At 41.2% G+C, this 21012-nt stretch overlaps 2 protein-coding genes and 1 pseudogene across 2 annotated transcripts; all 3 read right to left on the minus strand.

The window, feature by feature from the left end:
* On the minus strand, window positions 1-4664 carry LOC121847435 (annotated as a pseudogene).
* A 515-nt stretch (window positions 4665-5179) lies between these two features.
* LOC121847640 (perilipin-2-like) lies at window positions 5180-9014 on the minus strand. The gene is made up of 6 exons (XM_042329570.1): window positions 8937-9014; window positions 8292-8610; window positions 6845-7029; window positions 6518-6628; window positions 6030-6320; window positions 5180-5284 (listed from the first exon to the last, which is right to left on the minus strand). Exons 1-6 carry the CDS (start codon window positions 9012-9014, stop codon window positions 5180-5182), a joined length of 1089 nt encoding a protein of 362 aa, XP_042185504.1.
* Window positions 9015-11188: 2174 nt separating this feature from the next.
* LOC112260023 (perilipin-2) lies at window positions 11189-16811 on the minus strand. Its single transcript, XM_024434804.2, has 8 exons — window positions 16706-16811; window positions 16329-16368; window positions 15712-15907; window positions 14531-14613; window positions 13886-14204; window positions 12439-12623; window positions 12112-12222; window positions 11189-11914 (listed from the first exon to the last, which is right to left on the minus strand). Exons 2-8 carry the CDS (start codon window positions 16356-16358, stop codon window positions 11519-11521), a joined length of 1320 nt encoding a protein of 439 aa, XP_024290572.1. The 5' UTR covers window positions 16359-16368; window positions 16706-16811; the 3' UTR covers window positions 11189-11518.
* Between the last annotated feature and the right edge of the window lie 4201 nt (window positions 16812-21012).

Raw genomic sequence — 21012 nt, forward strand, 5'->3', positions numbered from 1 at the left:
ACATATTAACTTATTTATTAGAATTGTACAAAGATGGCAGCATACAAGGTAAGGTGTTAACATCTACGTATCTACTATATGGCAGGTTATGGTTACAACAGGATATAATGTGATGTCAAAAACAACAGTAGCATCAAAAGCAATGTCCTAGATAAGAAAAGGCATATGGAAATTAAGCTAGATTATTGAGCACACACTGAGCAACATTCACAAACAGTTGGTCAACATTTATTCATCAACATGCTGAATAAATGGAAGCTCATTAGTATGACTTAATGATATTTGATGGAGGAATAATATGGGATAGAAAGTCGTTAAACAGGTAGCTAGTTATTCCATTGATTTCATCTCCACCTCTGCGGGGCTGGTGTCTTCTGAGACTGGGAGGATGTGGCGGTGGGGGGTGGTGCCAGCCGGGGGTAAAAGGGACCTACCAGCCAGTTGAGGGATGTGTTGTTAACCAGGTAGTCCATGACGCCATCCAGCGACTCCTTCATCTTGCCCAGCTGGGCCTTGCTGCTGGCCAGCATGCCGTCTGACAGGTCTCCAAACGCCGCCGCTTTGCTGAAGCTGGAGTAGACCTGGGAGGCGGAGTGGCTGAGGAACAGCGCCTCCTTCTGGATGTTCTGGGGAAGACCCTGCAGGCCAGAAACCAGCACCTGGCACGTTGTCTGCAGCTGCTGGGTGAGGGAGCGTGCTATGGCCAGGGTCCTTGACTCTATATTCTGGGGGATAAATGATGAAGACCATTTAATTCACCTGTATCTTCACATAAAATGAAGTAGCTTTTTCCTCAAGGAGTAGTCAAATAAAATAACTTAAATATGCAATTTGGACGCAAAACTGCAAGAGATGGTCCATGTACAATATGATGTGGCTAAAATGGTATTCTATGATAAGTGCTCTTAAGTATGGTCATTACCTCAGCCTCATTGCCATCGGCTTCCTCATTAGACTTCCACTCAATCAGGGAGCTCAGTTTCCCTTTCACCTTCTGGTTAGCTCCGTCAATATTCTTTCTGGCGTATTCAATCTAAAAGGGTTGAAAAAGAAATGATAGACTTCACAACGAACATCTCATTCCCACATAATTTAAATGAATCCAGTGCAAGGGAACCTCATCAGATCTAATTACATCTCATGAAAGACAGTTAAAATCATTTCCATTTACTCCTTCTGCAGAATTTACACATTCTATGGAGAAGAAAGTGTTCCATTTCCACTTCTATCATTTGATGTCAACACTCACCAGGTCTACAGTGTGGCTGAGTTGTGAGATGGACTCCTGGCTGCGCTGTTTGGCGTCTTTGACCTGGGCCAGAGCCTTGTGGTACGCCCTCTTACGCAGCTTGGTAGACAGAGAGCCCAGACGGACATAGTAGCTAGGTGCATCCTTCGCCACGTCGAATCCTTCAACCATTTTAGCCTCCATTTCTGTCAAGGTGAAAAGAGGAACATGAAACTAAAGCGGCAATCAGGAGTTGAAACAATAAAGGGGAATTAGGACTAGAGAAATGTAACCACTCTCATATTCAAAGACAGCTATGGATGCAAGGACTGGCCATCCATGGTATCAAAATTATAGTTTTAACCATGTTTTCGGGCTATACAGTGATTGTTTACATGTTGTTTACAAACATTGGATTAGTAGCAGCTTATACTTCTGATGGGGTACGACAGTTGAACTAAGCTCATGAGGCATTTAAAAATTATATTCATCAAGAATCAATGGTTGCATGTCGTTCATTTATAAGTCAGAAAATGGATGTAGCTGTCACACCCTGGCCATAGAGAGGCTTTTATTTTCTATTTTGGGTAGGCCAGGGTGTGACTAGGGTGGGCATTCTAGTTTCTTTAATTCTATGTTCTTTATTGTTTCTGGCCGAGTGTGGTTCCCAATCAGAGGCAGCTGTCTATCGTTGTCTCTGATTGGAGATCATACTTAGGCAGCCCTTTCCCTCCTTCTGTGTGGGATCTTGTTCTTTGTTTGTGTGCAGGTAGTTTGCACAATGAAGCTGTTTGGTGGTTGTCTTTATTGTTTTGTCTTTTCTAAAAGTTTCACTTCTTTAATAAATTATGTGGAACTCAAAGAACGCTGTGCCTTGGTCTCATCCTTCCGACGACAGCTGTGACAGTAGCAACTGCTGATTGTCCCTTTAAGCATTACTTTGAGCGTTTTGTGTAAAAAGATATCAAGTTATTGTAATCATTGTAAATGTAATGTAAACGTTTGCTGACATTGTATGGGTTTAAGTGAGCAAGCTTAGTGAATCTAATCACACATAGTATTATGAGTAAATGAGTAGTTGACTTCCTAACCTTGAGTTTATTGACAACATATATGTTTTGGAAGTGTTGTAGGAAACATTGTGTACAGGATTATTCCTCTTTATTTGTCACTGTACTGTAAACCAAAATGATTTAGCCCAAAGCAACCAGAAATGTTCTCTTTTGGTCATTAGAAAAAATGGGCCATGTCTGAATAATCTTAGTTTCTGAGAATCTCAACCGAACCCTGCTTTAGCTGCCTTTTCTTCGGAATGTTGATGAAGATCAACAGCATAGCTAAATAGTATCAATGACTAATCTTAATGCTCTTTGGTTTTGTTGCTAGCCCCAGTCCAAGTATTCAGTCATCACTGAGAATCCATTGTAACAGACTGTTAGGTTATATAAGCCTAGCTCTCACTCACCCAACTCGTCCTCAGTGCAAGGCAGGTACTGGTCCACCAGGCTCTCGGAGGTGGTGAGTGCCGTGTCCATTCCGCTGCTGACCATCTGGGCCACACGGCTCTCCATCACCGTATTCACGCTGCCGCTGACCGCAGCCCGGGTCATCTGCATACCATCCTGCACGGCAGCACGGGTCATCTCCACGCCGTCCTGCACGGCACCCCTGGTCCGGTCCACTGCATTGGTCAAGGTGTGGGACACACTGTCCTTGGCCCCTGTGACGGTGTTGGACATCACGTCTTTGGCACCGGTCACTGCATACTTGGCGTTGGCGACAATCTAGACAGGAAGAATGGGATAGGGAGGAAAAATGTTGTTTTTCATTTAACCAGGAAAGTCACATTGAGATTGAACTTAATTTTTCAAATGAGTGAGTCCTGGCCTTTGGATGACCACTGACAGACTAGACACTTGCTTATGATAGAGGGAGAGCCAGGTCCAAATAGATGATACATCACTGATTTTGACACACACAGGTTATGAGTCATTGCTCCTCCCTCTATGGTTGGCCAACCTGACTGGCATCCGCTTGATTCATTGTGAAATGCAGTGTTGCGTTGTGTCATTCGGTACCAAGTAATAACTGGGGAGTGAGAGTCATATACCTGCTCAGAAGGCTGGTGCAGGATTGGCAAGGTCTTCTCAATCTTATCCAGGCCTTTGCAGGCCAAGTCATTGGCCATGGAAACTGGTGGCAGAAAAAGAGGGGATAACATTATAAGCAAAATGAATCACATTCAAGGTTGGGAATGGAGAGTAACAAATTGTAGCACTACAGAAGAATACTAAAAAAGTGTTACTGGTTCAAGACAAGACCAAAGATGTGATTACTAGGTAAAAGGTTATGTTGTTGAGCAACAGCTCATAGATGACTGGACAGACTTTCTGGTCCTTACACAATTAGGAAGTGTAACTCAATATTTCTTTCCACGATCTAATGCTGAGCGATGAACCAATATTTCCGGGATTTTCGGTTATTAAACAACTAATTGACCGATGTTGGTTCAATTACTTGAATTCCATTTACTTCGGGGGTTTTGTGAGCCCAACGCGCCGTTTCACTAGAGAAAATTCTAATCATTCACGAGAGAAATAAACTCAATAACTATGTGGGTCGCTGGGCTAAAGCGAGTTGTAGTTTTCATTAAGCTAATATTCAACCTATTTCAGTGCAGAAACGTGGTAATTAACGTCAATGCATAGATGGATACACTTTTAAGCCTAATACGTTAGGTTAGATACAAACACCGCATAGACCGCAAGAGATAGAGACAGCTCGTGATAGTATGCCTTATCTTTGAAGAAACAGTACAATTATTTTGTTAGACAGTTCTGCAGCTAGCCTAGCTAAATTGGGTTGCTGAGAAATATAATAATACATTAAAAAAATATTTTTAAAGTTTTGGTTTTTGAAAAAGGTACACTAGTCGTGTATATCGGACCGATATAGGCTTCTCAGCACCCCGCGTTGAAATTGCAATTAAAAAGCTACAAAGTAACTGTAATGTTTAAAAAATATTATCGAAACCGAAAAGCCCTGCCTATTTGTTTATAATCGAAACCAAACTGACCTAGAAAAGCACAGTATTTTTTGTAATACGCATATGTTTAAAGCCTTATACTAGACATTCCATTCTGGCAAACGCGCTTGCTTTTCCATTTTCAGCTCTCCAGATTTGACCACCACATAGGAAATTAATCAAATAGATTAAACTCAATATGTAGGTCCACATTAGTGAAAATATACCAGGTGGCTATAGATTTGGAGATGACTACAGATTCTTACTTTGTGGCTCCAGCTTGCCGATGATGGGTGCTGCAGTGGTGAGGTTCCTAACCCCCTGCTCGGCCACCTCACACATAGACTTGAGGTAGGGGTGGTTATCCTTGGTGGTGCAGTAGGCACTGGACACCATGTCATAGGTGGAGTCCTCAGTCTATATCCCACTACCATTACATTATATTCTGTATAGGAAACCATAGTTACAATGTTTATTTAAATGCTCACACGCCTTCCATGAAAATACCCTAGGAAAGTGACCGCCTTGTAGTTTAACTTTTTGAATGTTTTCAAGTGCAAAATCTACAAAAATGTAAAACCCAATCAAACATGTTCATAAAAGGCATCGAGCAGTAGTAAATTAATCCACAAACACCAATTTTATTATATCTTAAATGACCGCATTATGAATTTTATAATGAATCCGATTCAAAACTGGATATGTAAGTGGGAGAGGCACTTAGTGAATGCAAAAATGTTTAATCCACAACAGAACAGACAGTTGAAATACATGAGTATTTACATATTCTATTTCAAATTTAAAATACACTGGCCAAATGAATCAATGTCTACCAATGGTATTTGAAAGTATTTTGAAAAGAAAATACTATTTTCAATAACTAACCATTATATCAGACATATGTGCTATTTAGCTGACAATGAAGGTTATTGGTGGGCAATGGGGGCTGATAGAGGTTTGTTGGTGCTGGTCTCATCTGATATTTCATCATCCTCAACTGACGAGAGGTCGGACAAGGTAGAGTCTGGTACCTGTAAATGGAAAATGCAACTAAGCACAAGAACCTGCCTTACTTTATGACCTTTGGACTACTAGGTATTGATACAGGGGGAGGGTTACATCATTGCCAAACCTAGTCCTGGAAAACCATACAACTACAGTTTAGTTAGTTGAACCACTCACAGACAAACCTCATATCCAAGCTATCTCAATGTATTACAGACACTGAATTCACTGAAGCCCGAAGATGGGTTTTGACAATGTATAAAACATCCAATTCCATTCCCAAATGCTTTCACACTGGTTGGTCATTTTCAAGGCAGCAAGACAACACACAGATGACATATTAACTTATTTATTAGAATTGTACAAAGATGGCAGCATACAAGGTAAGGTGTTAACATCTACGTATCTACTATATGGCAGGTTATGGTTACAACAGGATATAATGTGATGTCAAAAACAACAGTAGCATCAAAAGCAATGTCCTAGATAAGAAAAGGCATATGGAAATTAAGCTAGATTATTGAGCACACACTGAGCAACATTCACAAACAGTTGGTCAACATTTATTCATCAACATGCTGAATAAATGGAAGCTCATTAGTATGACTTAATGATATTTGATGGAGGAATAATATGGGATAGAAAGTCGTTAAACAGGTAGCTAGTTATTCCATTGATTTCATCTCCACCTCTGCGGGGCTGGTGTCTTCTGAGACTGGGAGGATGTGGCGGGTGGGGGGTGGTGCCAGCCGGGGGGTAAAAGGGACCTACCAGCCAGTTGAGGGATGTGTTGTTAACCAGGTAGTCCATGACGCCATCCAGCGACTCCTTCATCTTGCCCAGCTGGGCCTTGCTGCTGGCCAGCATGCCGTCTGACAGGTCTCCAAACGCCGCCGCTTTGCTGAAGCTGGAGTAGACCTGGGAGGCGGAGTGGCTGAGGAACAGCGCCTCCTTCTGGATGTTCTGGGGAAGACCCTGCAGGCCAGAAACCAGCACCTGGCACGTTGTCTGCAGCTGCTGGGTGAGGGAGCGTGCTATGGCCAGGGTCCTTGACTCTATATTCTGGGGGATAAATGATGAAGACCATTTAATTCACCTGTATCTTCACATAAAATGAAGTAGCTTTTTCCTCAAGGAGTAGTCAAATAAAATAACTTAAATATGCAATTTGGACGCAAAACTGCAAGAGATGGTCCATGTACAATATGATGTGGCTAAAATGGTATTCTATGATAAGTGCTCTTAAGTATGGTCATTACCTCAGCCTCATTGCCATCGGCTTCCTCATTAGACTTCCACTCAATCAGGGAGCTCAGTTTCCCTTTCACCTTCTGGTTAGCTCCGTCAATATTCTTTCTGGCGTATTCAATCTAAAAGGGTTGAAAAAGAAATGATAGACTTCACAACGAACATCTCATTCCCACATAATTTAAATGAATCCAGTGCAAGGGAACCTCATCAGATCTAATTACATCTCATGAAAGACAGTTAAAATCATTTCCATTTACTCCTTCTGCAGAATTTACACATTCTATGGAGAAGAAAGTGTTCCATTTCCACTTCTATCATTTGATGTCAACACTCACCAGGTCTACAGTGTGGCTGAGTTGTGAGATGGACTCCTGGCTGCGCTGTTTGGCGTCTTTGACCTGGGCCAGAGCCTTGTGGTACGCCCTCTTACGCAGCTTGGTAGACAGAGAGCCCAGACGGACATAGTAGCTAGGTGCATCCTTCGCCACGTCGAATCCTTCAACCATTTTAGCCTCCATTTCTGTCAAGGTGAAAAGAGGAACATGAAACTAAAGCGGCAATCAGGAGTTGAAACAATAAAGGGGAATTAGGACTAGAGAAATGTAACCACTCTCATATTCAAAGACAGCTATGGATGCAAGGACTGGCCATCCATGGTATCAAAATTATAGTTTTAACCATGTTTTCGGGCTATACAGTGATTGTTTACATGTTGTTTACAAACATTGGATTAGTAGCAGCTTATACTTCTGATGGGGTACGACAGTTGAACTAAGCTCATGAGGCATTTAAAAATTATATTCATCAAGAATCAATGGTTGCATGTCGTTCATTTATAAGTCAGAAAATGGATGTAGCTGTCACACCCTGGCCATAGAGAGGCTTTTATTTTCTATTTTGGGTAGGCCAGGGTGTGACTAGGGTGGGCATTCTAGTTTCTTTAATTCTATGTTCTTTATTGTTTCTGGCCGAGTGTGGTTCCCAATCAGAGGCAGCTGTCTATCGTTGTCTCTGATTGGAGATCATACTTAGGCAGCCCTTTCCCTCCTTCTGTGTGGGATCTTGTTCTTTGTTTGTGTGCAGGTAGTTTGCACAATGAAGCTGTTTGGTGGTTGTAGTCTTTATTGTTTTGTCTTTTCTAAAAGTTTCACTTCTTTAATAAATTATGTGGAACTCAAAGAACGCTGTGCCTTGGTCTCATCCTTCCGACGACAGCTGTGACAGTAGCAACTGCTGATTGTCCCTTTAAGCATTACTTTGAGCGTTTTGTGTAAAAAAATATCAAGTTATTGTAATCATTGTAAATGTAATGTAAACGTTTGCTGACATTGTATGGGTTTAAGTGAGCAAGCTTAGTGAATCTAATCACACATAGTATTATGAGTAAATGAGTAGTTGACTTCCTAACCTTGAGTTTATTGACAACATATATGTTTTGGAAGTGTTGTAGGAAACATTGTGTACAGGATTATTCCTCTTTATTTGTCACTGTACTGTAAACCAAAATGATTTAGCCCAAAGCAACCAGAAATGTTCTCTTTTGGTCATTAGAAAAAATGGGCCATGTCTGAATAATCTTAGTTTCTGAGAATCTCAACCGAACCCTGCTTTAGCTGCCTTTTCTTCGGAATGTTGATGAAGATCAACAGCATAGCTAAATAGTATCAATGACTAATCTTAATGCTCTTTGGTTTTGTTGCTAGCCCCAGTCCAAGTATTCAGTCATCACTGAGAATCCATTGTAACAGACTGTTAGGTTATATAAGCCTAGCTCTCACTCACCCAACTCGTCCTCAGTGCAAGGCAGGTACTGGTCCACCAGGCTCTCGGAGGTGGTGAGTGCCGTGTCCATTCCGCTGCTGACCATCTGGGCCACACGGCTCTCCATCACCGTATTCACGCTGCCGCTGACCGCAGCCCGGGTCATCTGCATACCATCCTGCACGGCAGCACGGGTCATCTCCACGCCGTCCTGCACGGCACCCCTGGTCCGGTCCACTGCATTGGTCAAGGTGTGGGACACACTGTCCTTGGCCCCTGTGACGGTGTTGGACATCACGTCTTTGGCACCGGTCACTGCATACTTGGCGTTGGCGACAATCTAGACAGGAAGAATGGGATAGGGAGGAAAAATGTTGTTTTTCATTTAACCAGGAAAGTCGCATTGAGATTGAACTTAATTTTTCAAATGAGTGAGTCCTGGCCTTTGGATGACCACTGACAGACTAGACACTTGCTTATGATAGAGGGAGAGCCAGGTCCAAATAGATGATACATCACTGATTTTGACACACACAGGTTATGAGTCATTGCTCCTCCCTCTATGGTTGGCCAACCTGACTGGCATCCGCTTGATTCATTGTGAAATGCAGTGTTGCGTTGTGTCATTCGGTACCAAGTAATAACTGGGGAGTGAGAGTCATATACCTGCTCAGAAGGCTGGTGCAGGATTGGCAAGGTCTTCTCAATCTTATCCAGGCCTTTGCAGGCCAAGTCATTGGCCATGGAAACTGGTGGCAGAAAAAGAGGGGATAACATTATAAGCAAAATGAATCACATTCAAGGTTGGGAATGGAGAGTAACAAATTGTAGCACTACAGAAGAATACTAAAAAAGTGTTACTGGTTCAAGACAAGACCAAAGATGTGATTACTAGGTAAAAGGTTATGTTGTTGAGCAACAGCTCATAGATGACTGGACAGACTTTCTGGTCCTTACACAATTAGGAAGTGTAACTCAATATTTCTTTCCACGATCTAATGCTGAGCGATGAACCAATATTTCCGGGATTTTCGGTTATTAAACAACTAATTGACCGATGTTGGTTCAATTACTTGAATTCCATTTACTTCGGGGTTTTGTGAGCCCAACGCGCCGTTTCACTAGAGAAAATTCTAATCATTCACGAGAGAAATAAACTCAATAACTATGTGGGTCGCTGGGCTAAAGCGAGTTGTAGTTTTCATTAAGCTAATATTCAACCTATTTCAGTGCAGAAACGTGGTAATTAACGTCAATGCATAGATGGATACACTTTTAAGCCTAATACGTTAGGTTAGATACAAACACCGCATAGACCGCAAGAGATAGAGACAGCTCGTGATAGTATGCCTTATCTTTGAAGAAACAGTACAATTATTTTGTTAGACAGTTCTGCAGCTAGCCTAGCTAAATTGGGTTGCTGAGAAATATAATAATACATTAAAAAAATATTTTTAAAGTTTTGGTTTTTGAAAAAGGTACACTAGTCGTGTATATCGGACCGATATAGGCTTCTCAGCACCCCGCGTTGAAATTGCAATTAAAAAGCTACAAAGTAACTGTAATGTTTAAAAAATATTATCGAAACCGAAAAGCCCTGCCTATTTGTTTATAATCGAAACCAAACTGACCTAGAAAAGCACAGTATTTTTTGTAATACGCATATGTTTAAAGCCTTATACTAGACATTCCATTCTGGCAAACGCGCTTGCTTTTCCATTTTCAGCTCTCCAGATTTGACCACCACATAGGAAATTAATCAAATAGATTAAACTCAATATGTAGGTCCACATTAGTGAAAATATACCAGGTGGCTATAGATTTGGAGATGACTACAGATTCTTACTTTGTGGCTCCAGCTTGCCGATGATGGGTGCTGCAGTGGTGAGGTTCCTAACCCCTGCTCGGCCACCTCACACATAGACTTGAGGTAGGGGTGGTTATCCTTGGTGGTGCAGTAGGCACTGGACACCATGTCATAGGTGGAGTCCTCAGTCTATATCCCACTACCATTACATTATATTCTGTATAGGAAACCATAGTTACAATGTTTATTTAAATGCTCACACGCCTTCCATGAAAATACCCTAGGAAAGTGACCGCCTTGTAGTTTAACTTTTTGAATGTTTTCAAGTGCAAAATCTACAAAAATTTAAAACCCAATCAAACATGTTCATAAAAGGCATCGAGCAGTAGTAAATTAATCCACAAACACCAATTTTATTATATCTTAAATGACCGCATTATGAATTTTATAATGAATCCGATTCAAAACTGGATATGTAAGTGGGAGAGGCACTTAGTGAATGCAAAAATGTTTAATCCACAACAGAACAGACAGTTGAAATACATGAGTATTTACATATTCTATTTCAAATTTAAAATACACTGGCCAAATGAATCAATGTCTACCAATGGTATTTGAAAGTATTTTGAAAAGAAAATACTATTTTCAATAACTAACCATTATATCAGACATATGTGCTATTTAGCTGACAATGAAGGTTATTGGTGGGCAATGGGGGCTGATAGAGGTTTGTTGGTGCTGGTCTCATCTGATATTTCATCATCCTCAACTGACGAGAGGTCGGACAAGGTAGAGTCTGGTACCTGTAAATGGAAAATGCAACTAAGCACAAGAACCTGCCTTACTTTATGACCTTTGGACTACTAGGTATTGATACAGGGGAGGGTTACATCATTGCCAAACCTAGTCCTGGAAAACCATACAACTACAGTTTAGTTAGTTGAACCACTCACAGACAAACCTCATATCCAAGCTATCTCAATGTATTACAGACACTGAATTCACTGAAGCCCGAAGATGGGTTTTGACAATGTATAAAACATCCAATTCCATTCCCAAATGCTTTCACACTGGTTGGTCATTTTCAAGGCAGCAAGACAACACACAGATGACATATTAACTTATTTATTAGAATTGTACAAAGATGGCAGCATACAAGGTAAGGTGTTAACATCTACGTATCTACTATATGGCAGGTTATGGTTACAACAGGATATAATGTGATGTCAAAAACAACAGTAGCATCAAAAGCAATGTCCTGCATAAGAAAAGGCATATGGAAATTAAGCTAGATTATTGAGCACACACTGAGCAACATTCACAAACAGTTGGTCAACATTTATTCATCAACATGCTGAATAAATGCAAGCTCATTAGTGTGACTTAAGGATATTTGATGGAGGAATAATATGGGATAGAAAGTCGTTAAACAGGTAGCTAGTTATTCCATTGATTTCATCTCCACCTCTGCGGGGGCTGGTGTCTTCTGAGACTGGGAGGATGTGGCGGTGGGGGGTGGTGCCAGCCGGGGGTAAAAGGGACCTACCAGCCAGTTGAGGGATGTGTTGTTAACCAGGTAGTCCATGACGCCATCCAGCGACTCCTTCATCTTGCCCAGCTGGGCCTTGCTGCTGGCCAGCATGCCGTCCGACAGGTCTCCAAACGCCGCCGCTTTGCTGAAGCTGGAGTAGACCTGGGAGGCGGAGTGGCTGAGGAACAGCGCCTCCTTCTGGATGTTCTGGGGAAGACCCTGCAGGCCAGAAACCAGCACCTGGCACGTTGTCTGCAGCTGCTGGGTGAGGGAGCGTGCTATGGCCAGGGTCCTTGACTCTATATTCTGGGGGATAAATGATGAAGACCATTTAATTCACCTGTATCTTCACATAAAATGAAGTAGCTTTTTCCTCAAGGAGTAGTCAAATAAAATAACTTAAATATGCAATTTGGACGCAAAACTGCAAGAGATGGTCCATGTACAATATGATGTGGCTAAAATGGTATTCTATGATAAGTGCTCTTAAGTATGGTCATTACCTCAGCCTCATTGCCATCGGCTTCCTCATTAGACTTCCACTCAATCAGGGAGCTCAGTTTCCCTTTCACCTTCTGGTTAGCTCCGTCAATATTCTTTCTGGCGTATTCAATCTAAAAGGGTTGAAAAAGAAATGATAGACTTCACAACGAACATCTCATTCCCACATAATTTAAATGAATCCAGTGCAAGGGAACCTCATCAGATCTAATTACATCTCATGAAAGACAGTTAAAATAATTTCCATTTACTCCTTCTGCAGAATTTACACATTCTATGGAGAAGAAAGTGTTCCATTTCCACTTCTATCATTTGATGTCAACACTCACCAGGTCTACAGTGTGGCTGAGTTGTGAGATGGACTCCTGGCTGCGCTGTTTGGCGTCTTTGACCTGGGCCAGAGCCTTGTGGTACGCCCTCTTACGCAGCTTGGTAGACAGAGAGCCCAGACGGACATAGTAGCTAGGTGCATCCTTCGCCACGTCGAATCCTTCAACCATTTTAGCCTCCATTTCTGTCAAGGTGAAAAGAGGAACATGAAACTAAAGCGGCAATCAGGAGTTGAAACAATAAAGGGGAATTAGGACTAGAGAAATGTAACCACTCTCATATTCAAAGACAGCTATGGATGCAAGGACTGGCCATCCATGGTATCAAAATTATAGTTTTAACCATGTTTTCGGGCTATACAGTGATTGTTTACATGTTGTTTACAAACATTGGATTAGTAGCAGCTTATACTTCTGATGGGGTACGACAGTTGAACTAAGCTCATGAGGCATTTAAAAATTATATTCATCAAGAATCAATGGTTGCATGTCGTTCATTTATAAGTCAGAAAATGGATGTAGCTGTCACACCCTGGCCATAGAGAGGCTTTTATTTTCTATTTTGGGTAGGCCAGGGTGTGACTAGGGTGGGCATTCTAGTTTCTTTAATTCTATGTTCTTTATTGTTTCTGGCCGAGTGTGGTTCCCAATCAGAGGCAGCTGTCTATCGTTGTCTCTGATTGGAGATCATACTTAGGCAGCCCTTTCCCTCCTTCTGTGTGGGATCTTGTTCTTTGTTTGTGTGCAGGTAGTTTGCACAATGAAGCTGTTTGGTGGTTGTAGTCTTTATTGTTTTGTCTTTTCTAAAAGTTTCACTTCTTTAATAAATTATGTGGAACTCAAAGAACGCTGTGCCTTGGTCTCATCCTTCCGACGACAGCTGTGACAGTAGCAACTGCTGATTGTCCCTTTAAGCATTACTTTGAGCGTTTTGTGTAAAAAAATATCAAGTTATTGTAATCATTGTAAATGTAATGTAAACGTTTGCTGACATTGTATGGGTTTAAGTGAGCAAGCTTAGTGAATCTAATCACACATAGTATTATGAGTAAATGAGTAGTTGACTTCCTAACCTTGAGTTTATTGACAACATATATGTTTTGGAAGTGTTGTAGGAAACATTGTGTACAGGATTATTCCTCTTTATTCGTCACTGTACTGTAAACCAAAATGATTTAGCCCAAAACAACCAGAAATGTTCTCTTTTGGTCATTAGAAAAAATGGGCCATGTCTGAATAATCTTAGTTTCTGAGAATCTCAACCGAACCCTGCTTTAGCTGCCTTTTCTTCGGAATGTTGATGAAGATCAACAGCATAGCTAAATAGTATCAATGACTAATCTTAATGCTCTTTGGTTTTGTTGCTAGCCCCAGTCCAATTATTCAGTCATCACTGAGAATCCATTGTAACAGACTGTTAGGTTATATAAGCCTAGCTCTCACTCACCCAACTCGTCCTCAGTGCAAGGCAGGTACTGGTCCACCAGGCTCTCGGAGGTTGTGAGTGCCGTGTCCATTCCGCTGCTGACCATCTGGGCCACACGGCTCTCCATCACCGTATTCACGCTGCCGCTGACCGCAGCCCGGGTCATCTGCATACCATCCTGCACGGCAGCACAAGTCATCTCCACGCCGTCCTGCACGGCACCCCTGGTCCGGTCCACTGCATTGGTCAAGGTGTGGGACACACTGTCCTTGGCCCCTGTGACGGTGTTGGACATCACGTCTTTGGCACCGGTCACTGCATACTTGGCGTTGGCGACAATCTAGACAGGAAGAATGGGATAGGGAGGAAAAATGTTGTTTTTCATTTAACCAGGAAAGTCACATTGAGATTGAACTTAATTTTTCAAATGAGTGAGTCCTGGCCTTTGGATGACCACTGACAGACTAGACACTTGCTTATGATAGAGGGAGAGCCAGGTCCAAATAGATGATACATCACTGATTTTGACACACACAGGTTATGAGTCATTGCTCCTCCCTCTATGGTTGGCCAACCTGACTGGCATCCGCTTGATTCATTGTGAAATGCAGTGTTGCGTTGTGTCATTCGGTACCAAGTAATAACTGGGGAGTGAGAGTCATATACCTGCTCAGAAGGCTGGTGCAGGATTGGCAAGGTCTTCTCAATCTTATCCAGGCCTTTGCAGGCTAAGTCATTGGCCATGGAAACTGGTGGCAGAAAAAGAGGGGATAACATTATAAGCAAAATGAATCACATTCAAGGTTGGGAATGGAGAGTAACAAATTGTAGCACTACAGAAGAATACTAAAAAAGTGTTACTGGTTCAAGACAAGACCAAAGATGTGATTACTAGGTAAAAGGTTATGTTGTTGAGCAACAGCTCATAGATGACTGGACAGACTTTCTGGTCCTTACACAATTAGGAAGTGTAACTCAATATTTCTTTCCACGATCTAATGCTGAGCGATGAACCAATATTTCCGGGATTTTCGGTTATTAAACAACTAATTGACCGATGTTGGTTCAATTACTTGAATTCCATTTACTTCGGGGGTTTTGTGAGCCCAACGCGCCGTTTCACTAGAGAAAATTCTAATCATTCACGAGAGAAATAAACTCAATAACTATGTGGGTCGCTGGGCCAAAGCGAGTTGTAGTTTTCATTAAGCTAATATTCAACCTATTTCAGTGCAGAAACGTGGTAATTAACGTCAATGCATAGATGGATACACTTTTAAGCCTAATACGTTAGGTTAGATACAAACACCGCATAGACCGCAAGAGATAGAGACAGCTCGTGATAGTATGCCTTATCTTTGAAGAAACAGTACAATTATTTTGTTAGACAGTTCTGCAGCTAGCCTAGCTAAATTGGGTTGCTGAGAAATATAATAATACATTAAAAAAAATATTTTTAAAGTTTTGGTTTTTGAAAAAGGTACACTAGTCGTGTATATCGGACCGATATAGGCTTCTCAGCACTCCGCGTTGAAATTGCAATTAAAAAGCTACAAAGTAACTGTAATGTTTAAAAAATATTATCGAAACCGAAAAGCCCTGCCTATTTGTTTATAATCGAAACCAAACTGACCTAGAAAAGCACAGTATTTTTTGTAATACGCATATGTTTAAAGCCTTATACTAGACATTCCATTCTGGCAAACGCGCTTGCTTTTCCATTTCAGCTCTCCAGATTTGACCACCACATAGGAAATTAATCAAATAGATTAAACTCAATATGTAAGTCCACATTAGTGAAAATATACCAGGTGGCTATAGATTTGGAGATGACTACAGATTCTTACTTTGTGGCTCCAGCTTGCCGATGATGGGTGCTGCACCGGTGAGCGCTGCAGTGGTGAGGTTCCTAACCCCCTGCTCGGCCACCTCACACATAGACTTGAGGTAGGGGTGGTTATCCTTGGTGGTGCAGTAGGCACTGGACACCATGTCATAGGTGGAGCTCACCAATGGGAGGCTGGTCACCCTCTCAACCACATTCTGATGAGAAATTGAGTTGAAAATGGATGTTAGAACACTGCGTGTTACAATATCTCAAGAGTAATGTCAGCAATGACACAAGTAGAAACCCTAAGTATGCTATAGACTTCTGAATGTATAGATTTTCCTTCAGATTTAAAATGAGCAACCTAACCCACCTGGGGTCCAAAGGATCAATGCCTAGCAGCTCCTGACTAAAGTTGGCTACTGTAGTATAAAACTTTAACTTGCTATACTTTATCATAACATTGGACCCGTAAACACACAATCAAAAATAAAGAAAAACCTAGAACCAAGCCAATTGAATGTCAACTATCTGAGGAGTTGTAGCCTATAATTTTCTGTATAGCACTTATGTCCTGTTTCATTATCAGTTGGCATACACTACTTTGATCCGTTTCACTCCCCAAAAGAGACATACCTGGTTATTGACGACTTCAACGACTTCCATGTCTGCAAACCTAAACAAGAGGAGAAAGACATTAAGACGTTATGGACATTTAATTTCTTTCAAACAACGCAACAAAAATGTTATTTTCTGCTACATTGCTTTGATAAACTCACAAGGAAAAAATACGATTTAATATTTCTACATCATTATGTCTACTCAATTATCTACCCAAACAACATCAGGGAAAGTGATATTGATTGTTACAGTGTAGCAGCAAACGTTACTGTATGCTGTCAAATTCGAAAGAGGAACTCTCGCGTTCAGACAAATATCCACCAAATTGGTTGATAATGAAATCAAATAAACACATAATTATGATAATAATAAAATTGAACAAGGTTACCTACCACGTTAGTTGGTTAATTTTGGTAAATTATGATGATCCCAGCAGTGTAATAACTTACTCCGTTTCAGGTTTGATTTGATTGTGAACTAACAACGTCCCATTTATAGTATCTGCTTCTCGCGAGATATTGCTAATAACTTGACGTAACCGCCTCAAAAAATTATAGGGCAAAGGTAACGAGGGGGAAAATGGCAGGGGATTTCCTAGATAAATGAATGGCCTGACACAGTCCTGCATCAGTTGAGGATAAACGATGTCAGACATTTAACACATTGCATGTGGTAGCTTCTTACACTAACAACCTCTATAGTGGATATCCCCATAGATGTTATATTTATTTTTGTAGGATTACTGGGATAACATGGATATGAATACGTAATGTACTGCTGTTTGGATTCTATTCCACATTCATTCAGAGATTCCCTTTTAATAACCCTTAAAGTAGGCTATGGCCATTTCAGGAATACATCCCTAGCCAAAAAGTAATTGAATTTCATAGACTGACGGGCTATTGAACCTGGGTTTTACGGTAATAGAGTCTTTACAGTGAGGGGTGTCAGAAGAACGGATACTTTTATCAAACCATTTAGGCTGTATGACCTGACTCTGTGTGTTACACTATAATTACAATGACTGTAATACAGTGTAATTCATACTTAGACTATGAATCATCATGCCATGTGATTTTGGAATGCAGTATTACTCAATGAACTATTCCCCAGTTGGCCATCATTTTTGACCTTGCTCAAAAGTCTGGATTAAAGAGATATTGGACTAAAATAGACGTTTCTACATAACTGATCCCCTTTCCTTAGCCTTTTATATTTATAAGTATGGAAGTAGTGGTAAAGTATGTTAAACCCTGAGCACCGTGGGTAAATAGGTGGGCAAATGGTAATGAAAAAGGGGGGGGAATGATCTAGAGTAATAAAAAGGTGGGGGTTTTTACAACAATAGTTCTAAGTTGTAATAGGCTAGATTTGACCCTTCCAATGTCTAAGTGACGTTTGTGATTACTTTGCTGTTTTGATCTGGACTATAATCCAATCACATAGTGTATTACAATCCAGAAGGTTCCATCATATAATTTTATTTGCCTGGCCTGATGTGATGTCAAGCAAAGTACAACCTGTGTACAATGAAACAAAGAACAATGAATGTCGTCACTTTATTGATGCACTTTGTGATGTCACTGTCAACTGTACAGAATCAGTAGGCAATAAGGGATATTTGACAAGTTGCAGTTATCTAGAAGCACATAATACATGTGTAGCTTTGTGTTTTTGTCACGTTGGTTTTTGCCGTTTGGCTTAGGCTATGTCTCATGTGACATGAGAAACTGACAAGATTACATATTTGTTTAGGATGTGGTAGGTTTTGTAATCCAACTTTATATAAATGTTTACCCAGTGTTGCTAGTAGTGAAAGCATCTTCAATGGCCTGTTGAGTGTGATCAAAGTTCATTGTCCTTATTTGACTTCTCTGACCGCATCTGAGTCATGCCACAGCTTTATAGTTTATAGGTCTCGCCAGTAGTGGTGCGTGGGTAAAATCACTGGAGAAGCCAGAAAAAAATTGCATTTTACAACCTACAGTATGCGTTGTGATAATTGAGTTTGCTCTATAATCTGTTAGTTCATATGCCTTGTGATATATACAGTGCATTTGGAAAGTAATTCAGACCCCTTGACTTTTTTCACATTTTGTAATATCACAGCCTTATTCTAAAATTGTTTAAATAAAAAATCTTCCTCATCAATCCACACACAATACCCCATAATGACAAAGCAAAAACAGGTTTTTAGAAATTTTAGCAAATCTATAAAAAAATGTAAAACAGAAATACCTTATTTACATAAGTATTCAGACCCTTTGCTATGAGACTTGAAATTGAGCTCAGGTGCATCCTGTTTCGATTGATCATCCTTGAGATGTTTCTACAACTTGATTGGAGTCCATCTGGGGTAAATTCAATTGATTGGATATGATTTGTAAAGGCACACACCTGTCAATATAAGGTCCCACAGTTGACCGTGCATGTCAGAGCAAAATCCAAGCCATGAGGTCTCAAGAATTGCTTGTAGAGCTCCGAGACAGGATTCTGTCGAGGCACAGATCAGGGGAAGGGTACCAAAACATTTCTGCAGCATTGAAGGTCCCCAAGAACACAGTGGGCTCCATCATTCTTAAATGGAAGAAGTTTGGAACCACCAAGACTCTTCCTAGAGCGGTGGCCTGGCCAAACTGAGCAATCGGGGGAGAAGGACCTTGGTCAGGGAGGTGACCAAAAACCTGATGGTCACTCTGATAGAGCTCCAGAGTTCCTCTGTGGAGATGGGAGAACCTTCCATAAGGACAACCATCTCTGCAGCACTCCACCAATCAGGCCTTTATGGTAGATTGACCAGACGAAAGCCACTCCTCAGTAAAAGGCACATGACAGTGCGCTTGGAGTTTGCCAATTGGCACCTAAAGGACTCTCAGACTATGAGAAACAAGATTCTCTGGTCTGATGAAACTAAGATTGAACTCTTTTGCCTGAATACCAAGCGTCACATCTGGAGGAAACCTGGCACCATCCTTACCGTGAAGCATGGTGGCAGCATCATGCTGTGGGAATGTTTTTCAGTGGCAGGGACAGAGAGACTAGTCAGGATCGAGGGAAAGATGAATGGAGCAAAGTACAGAGAGGTCCTTGATGAAAACTTGCTCCAGGGCACTCAGGACCTCAGACTGGGGTGAAGGTTCATCTTCCAACAGGACAATGAACCTAAGCACACAGCCAAGACAACGCAGGAAAGGCATCGGGACAAGTCTCTGAATGTCCTTGAGTGGCCCAGCCAGTGCCCGGACTTGAACATGATCGAACATCTCTGGAGAGACCTGAAAATAGCTGTGCAGCGAACCTCCCAATTCAACGTGACAGAGCGTGGGAGGATCTGCAGAAAATAATAGGAGAAACTCCCAAATTCAGGTGTGCCAAGCTTGTCGTGTCATATCCAAGAAGACTCATGGCTGTAATCACTGCCAAAGGTGTACAACTACCTTTTTTGCCAAAGTGGAAATACTGAAAATGTGTTTTTGCCCATGCTACAGACCTCTATATCGGTCCAGTAACACTACTGGGAATACCTGCCACTGGGTCTTTCTCTCTGTCTCCCTCTATCAACGTGATTAAATAATTCGACACAAAGCAGGTAGTATGATTTTGATTCTGTGGTGATACTGTAAAATACAGGGTATTGCTGCCCCTGTGTGGACTCTTTGATACATTGCAAGTTAAGATTGGATATCCTTTTTAGATTGGGGCCCATATATTTTTATTTTATTTAACCATTATTTAACTAGGCAAGTCAGTTAAGAACAAATTATTATTTACAATGACGGTACTAATGGCATAACAGGTTGAGTTCAGTGTGACAAATCCATACAAAAAGAATAAGAACACCCCAAATATATATATGTCATAAAGTTTGCCACATTCAAAGAATGATCACACCTGTGGAACAAAGCCTTCATTATGACACAAAGAAAACACATTCTAGAATATTAAATTCCAATTTTGGAATGATTATTCTCTCAACCACAAAATGATGTTCAAAGTTTAATCTGACAGCAGGAGTGGAGTGTATAGTCAACAGACAGACACCATGACAATCCAATGTTTGTGCCAGATATGCACCTGCGGGTAAGTACCAACATCTCAACCGACAGTGCACTCACACATCGATTTCAGCTGTAGTGTATAATCTAGTGCTTTTTTTGGCAAAGAAAAGGTAACAGATGGAGAGAGCTGCAACTACGACACAGCCTACGAGTGCACACTGACTCAAAATCTGCTGCAACATGTCTCATAGCCTATTCTCTTTGATGTCTATCACCAATTTCCACTCCAATTTCGTAACTGGAGTGGACATAGGATGACCAATATGTATGCTCAGCATTAATTTAATTGTTAGTATTTTGTTTACTTAAAGTAGCTGGAATTTATGTAATACATTTCCCCAACGAATGCCCTGTAAATAACTGTCTACACAGAGCAAAAGCATAGCCGCGTTCTCATCCTTCGAGCGAGCCAGAGCTGGGAGTCTAAAACCCCGTTTATACCTAGTTCTAACTTGCGTCCTTTGTCCTGTTCGTGCCCACATTTTTAGACAGGTGTGACAATCAAAAGACACATTGTGATCTGATTGTCATCAGATCATCCCGCCCACCTCCAGAGATAGTCAGACACGCATTGTGTCTGGTTATCTTACATGTGTAAACCGATCTGGGCAGAGAAACCATATAAATCATATTATTCCGCC

Source organism: Oncorhynchus tshawytscha, linkage group LG10, assembly GCF_018296145.1.
Source record: "Oncorhynchus tshawytscha isolate Ot180627B linkage group LG10, Otsh_v2.0, whole genome shotgun sequence".
In the NCBI taxonomy this organism is placed as follows: domain Eukaryota; kingdom Metazoa; phylum Chordata; class Actinopteri; order Salmoniformes; family Salmonidae; genus Oncorhynchus; species Oncorhynchus tshawytscha.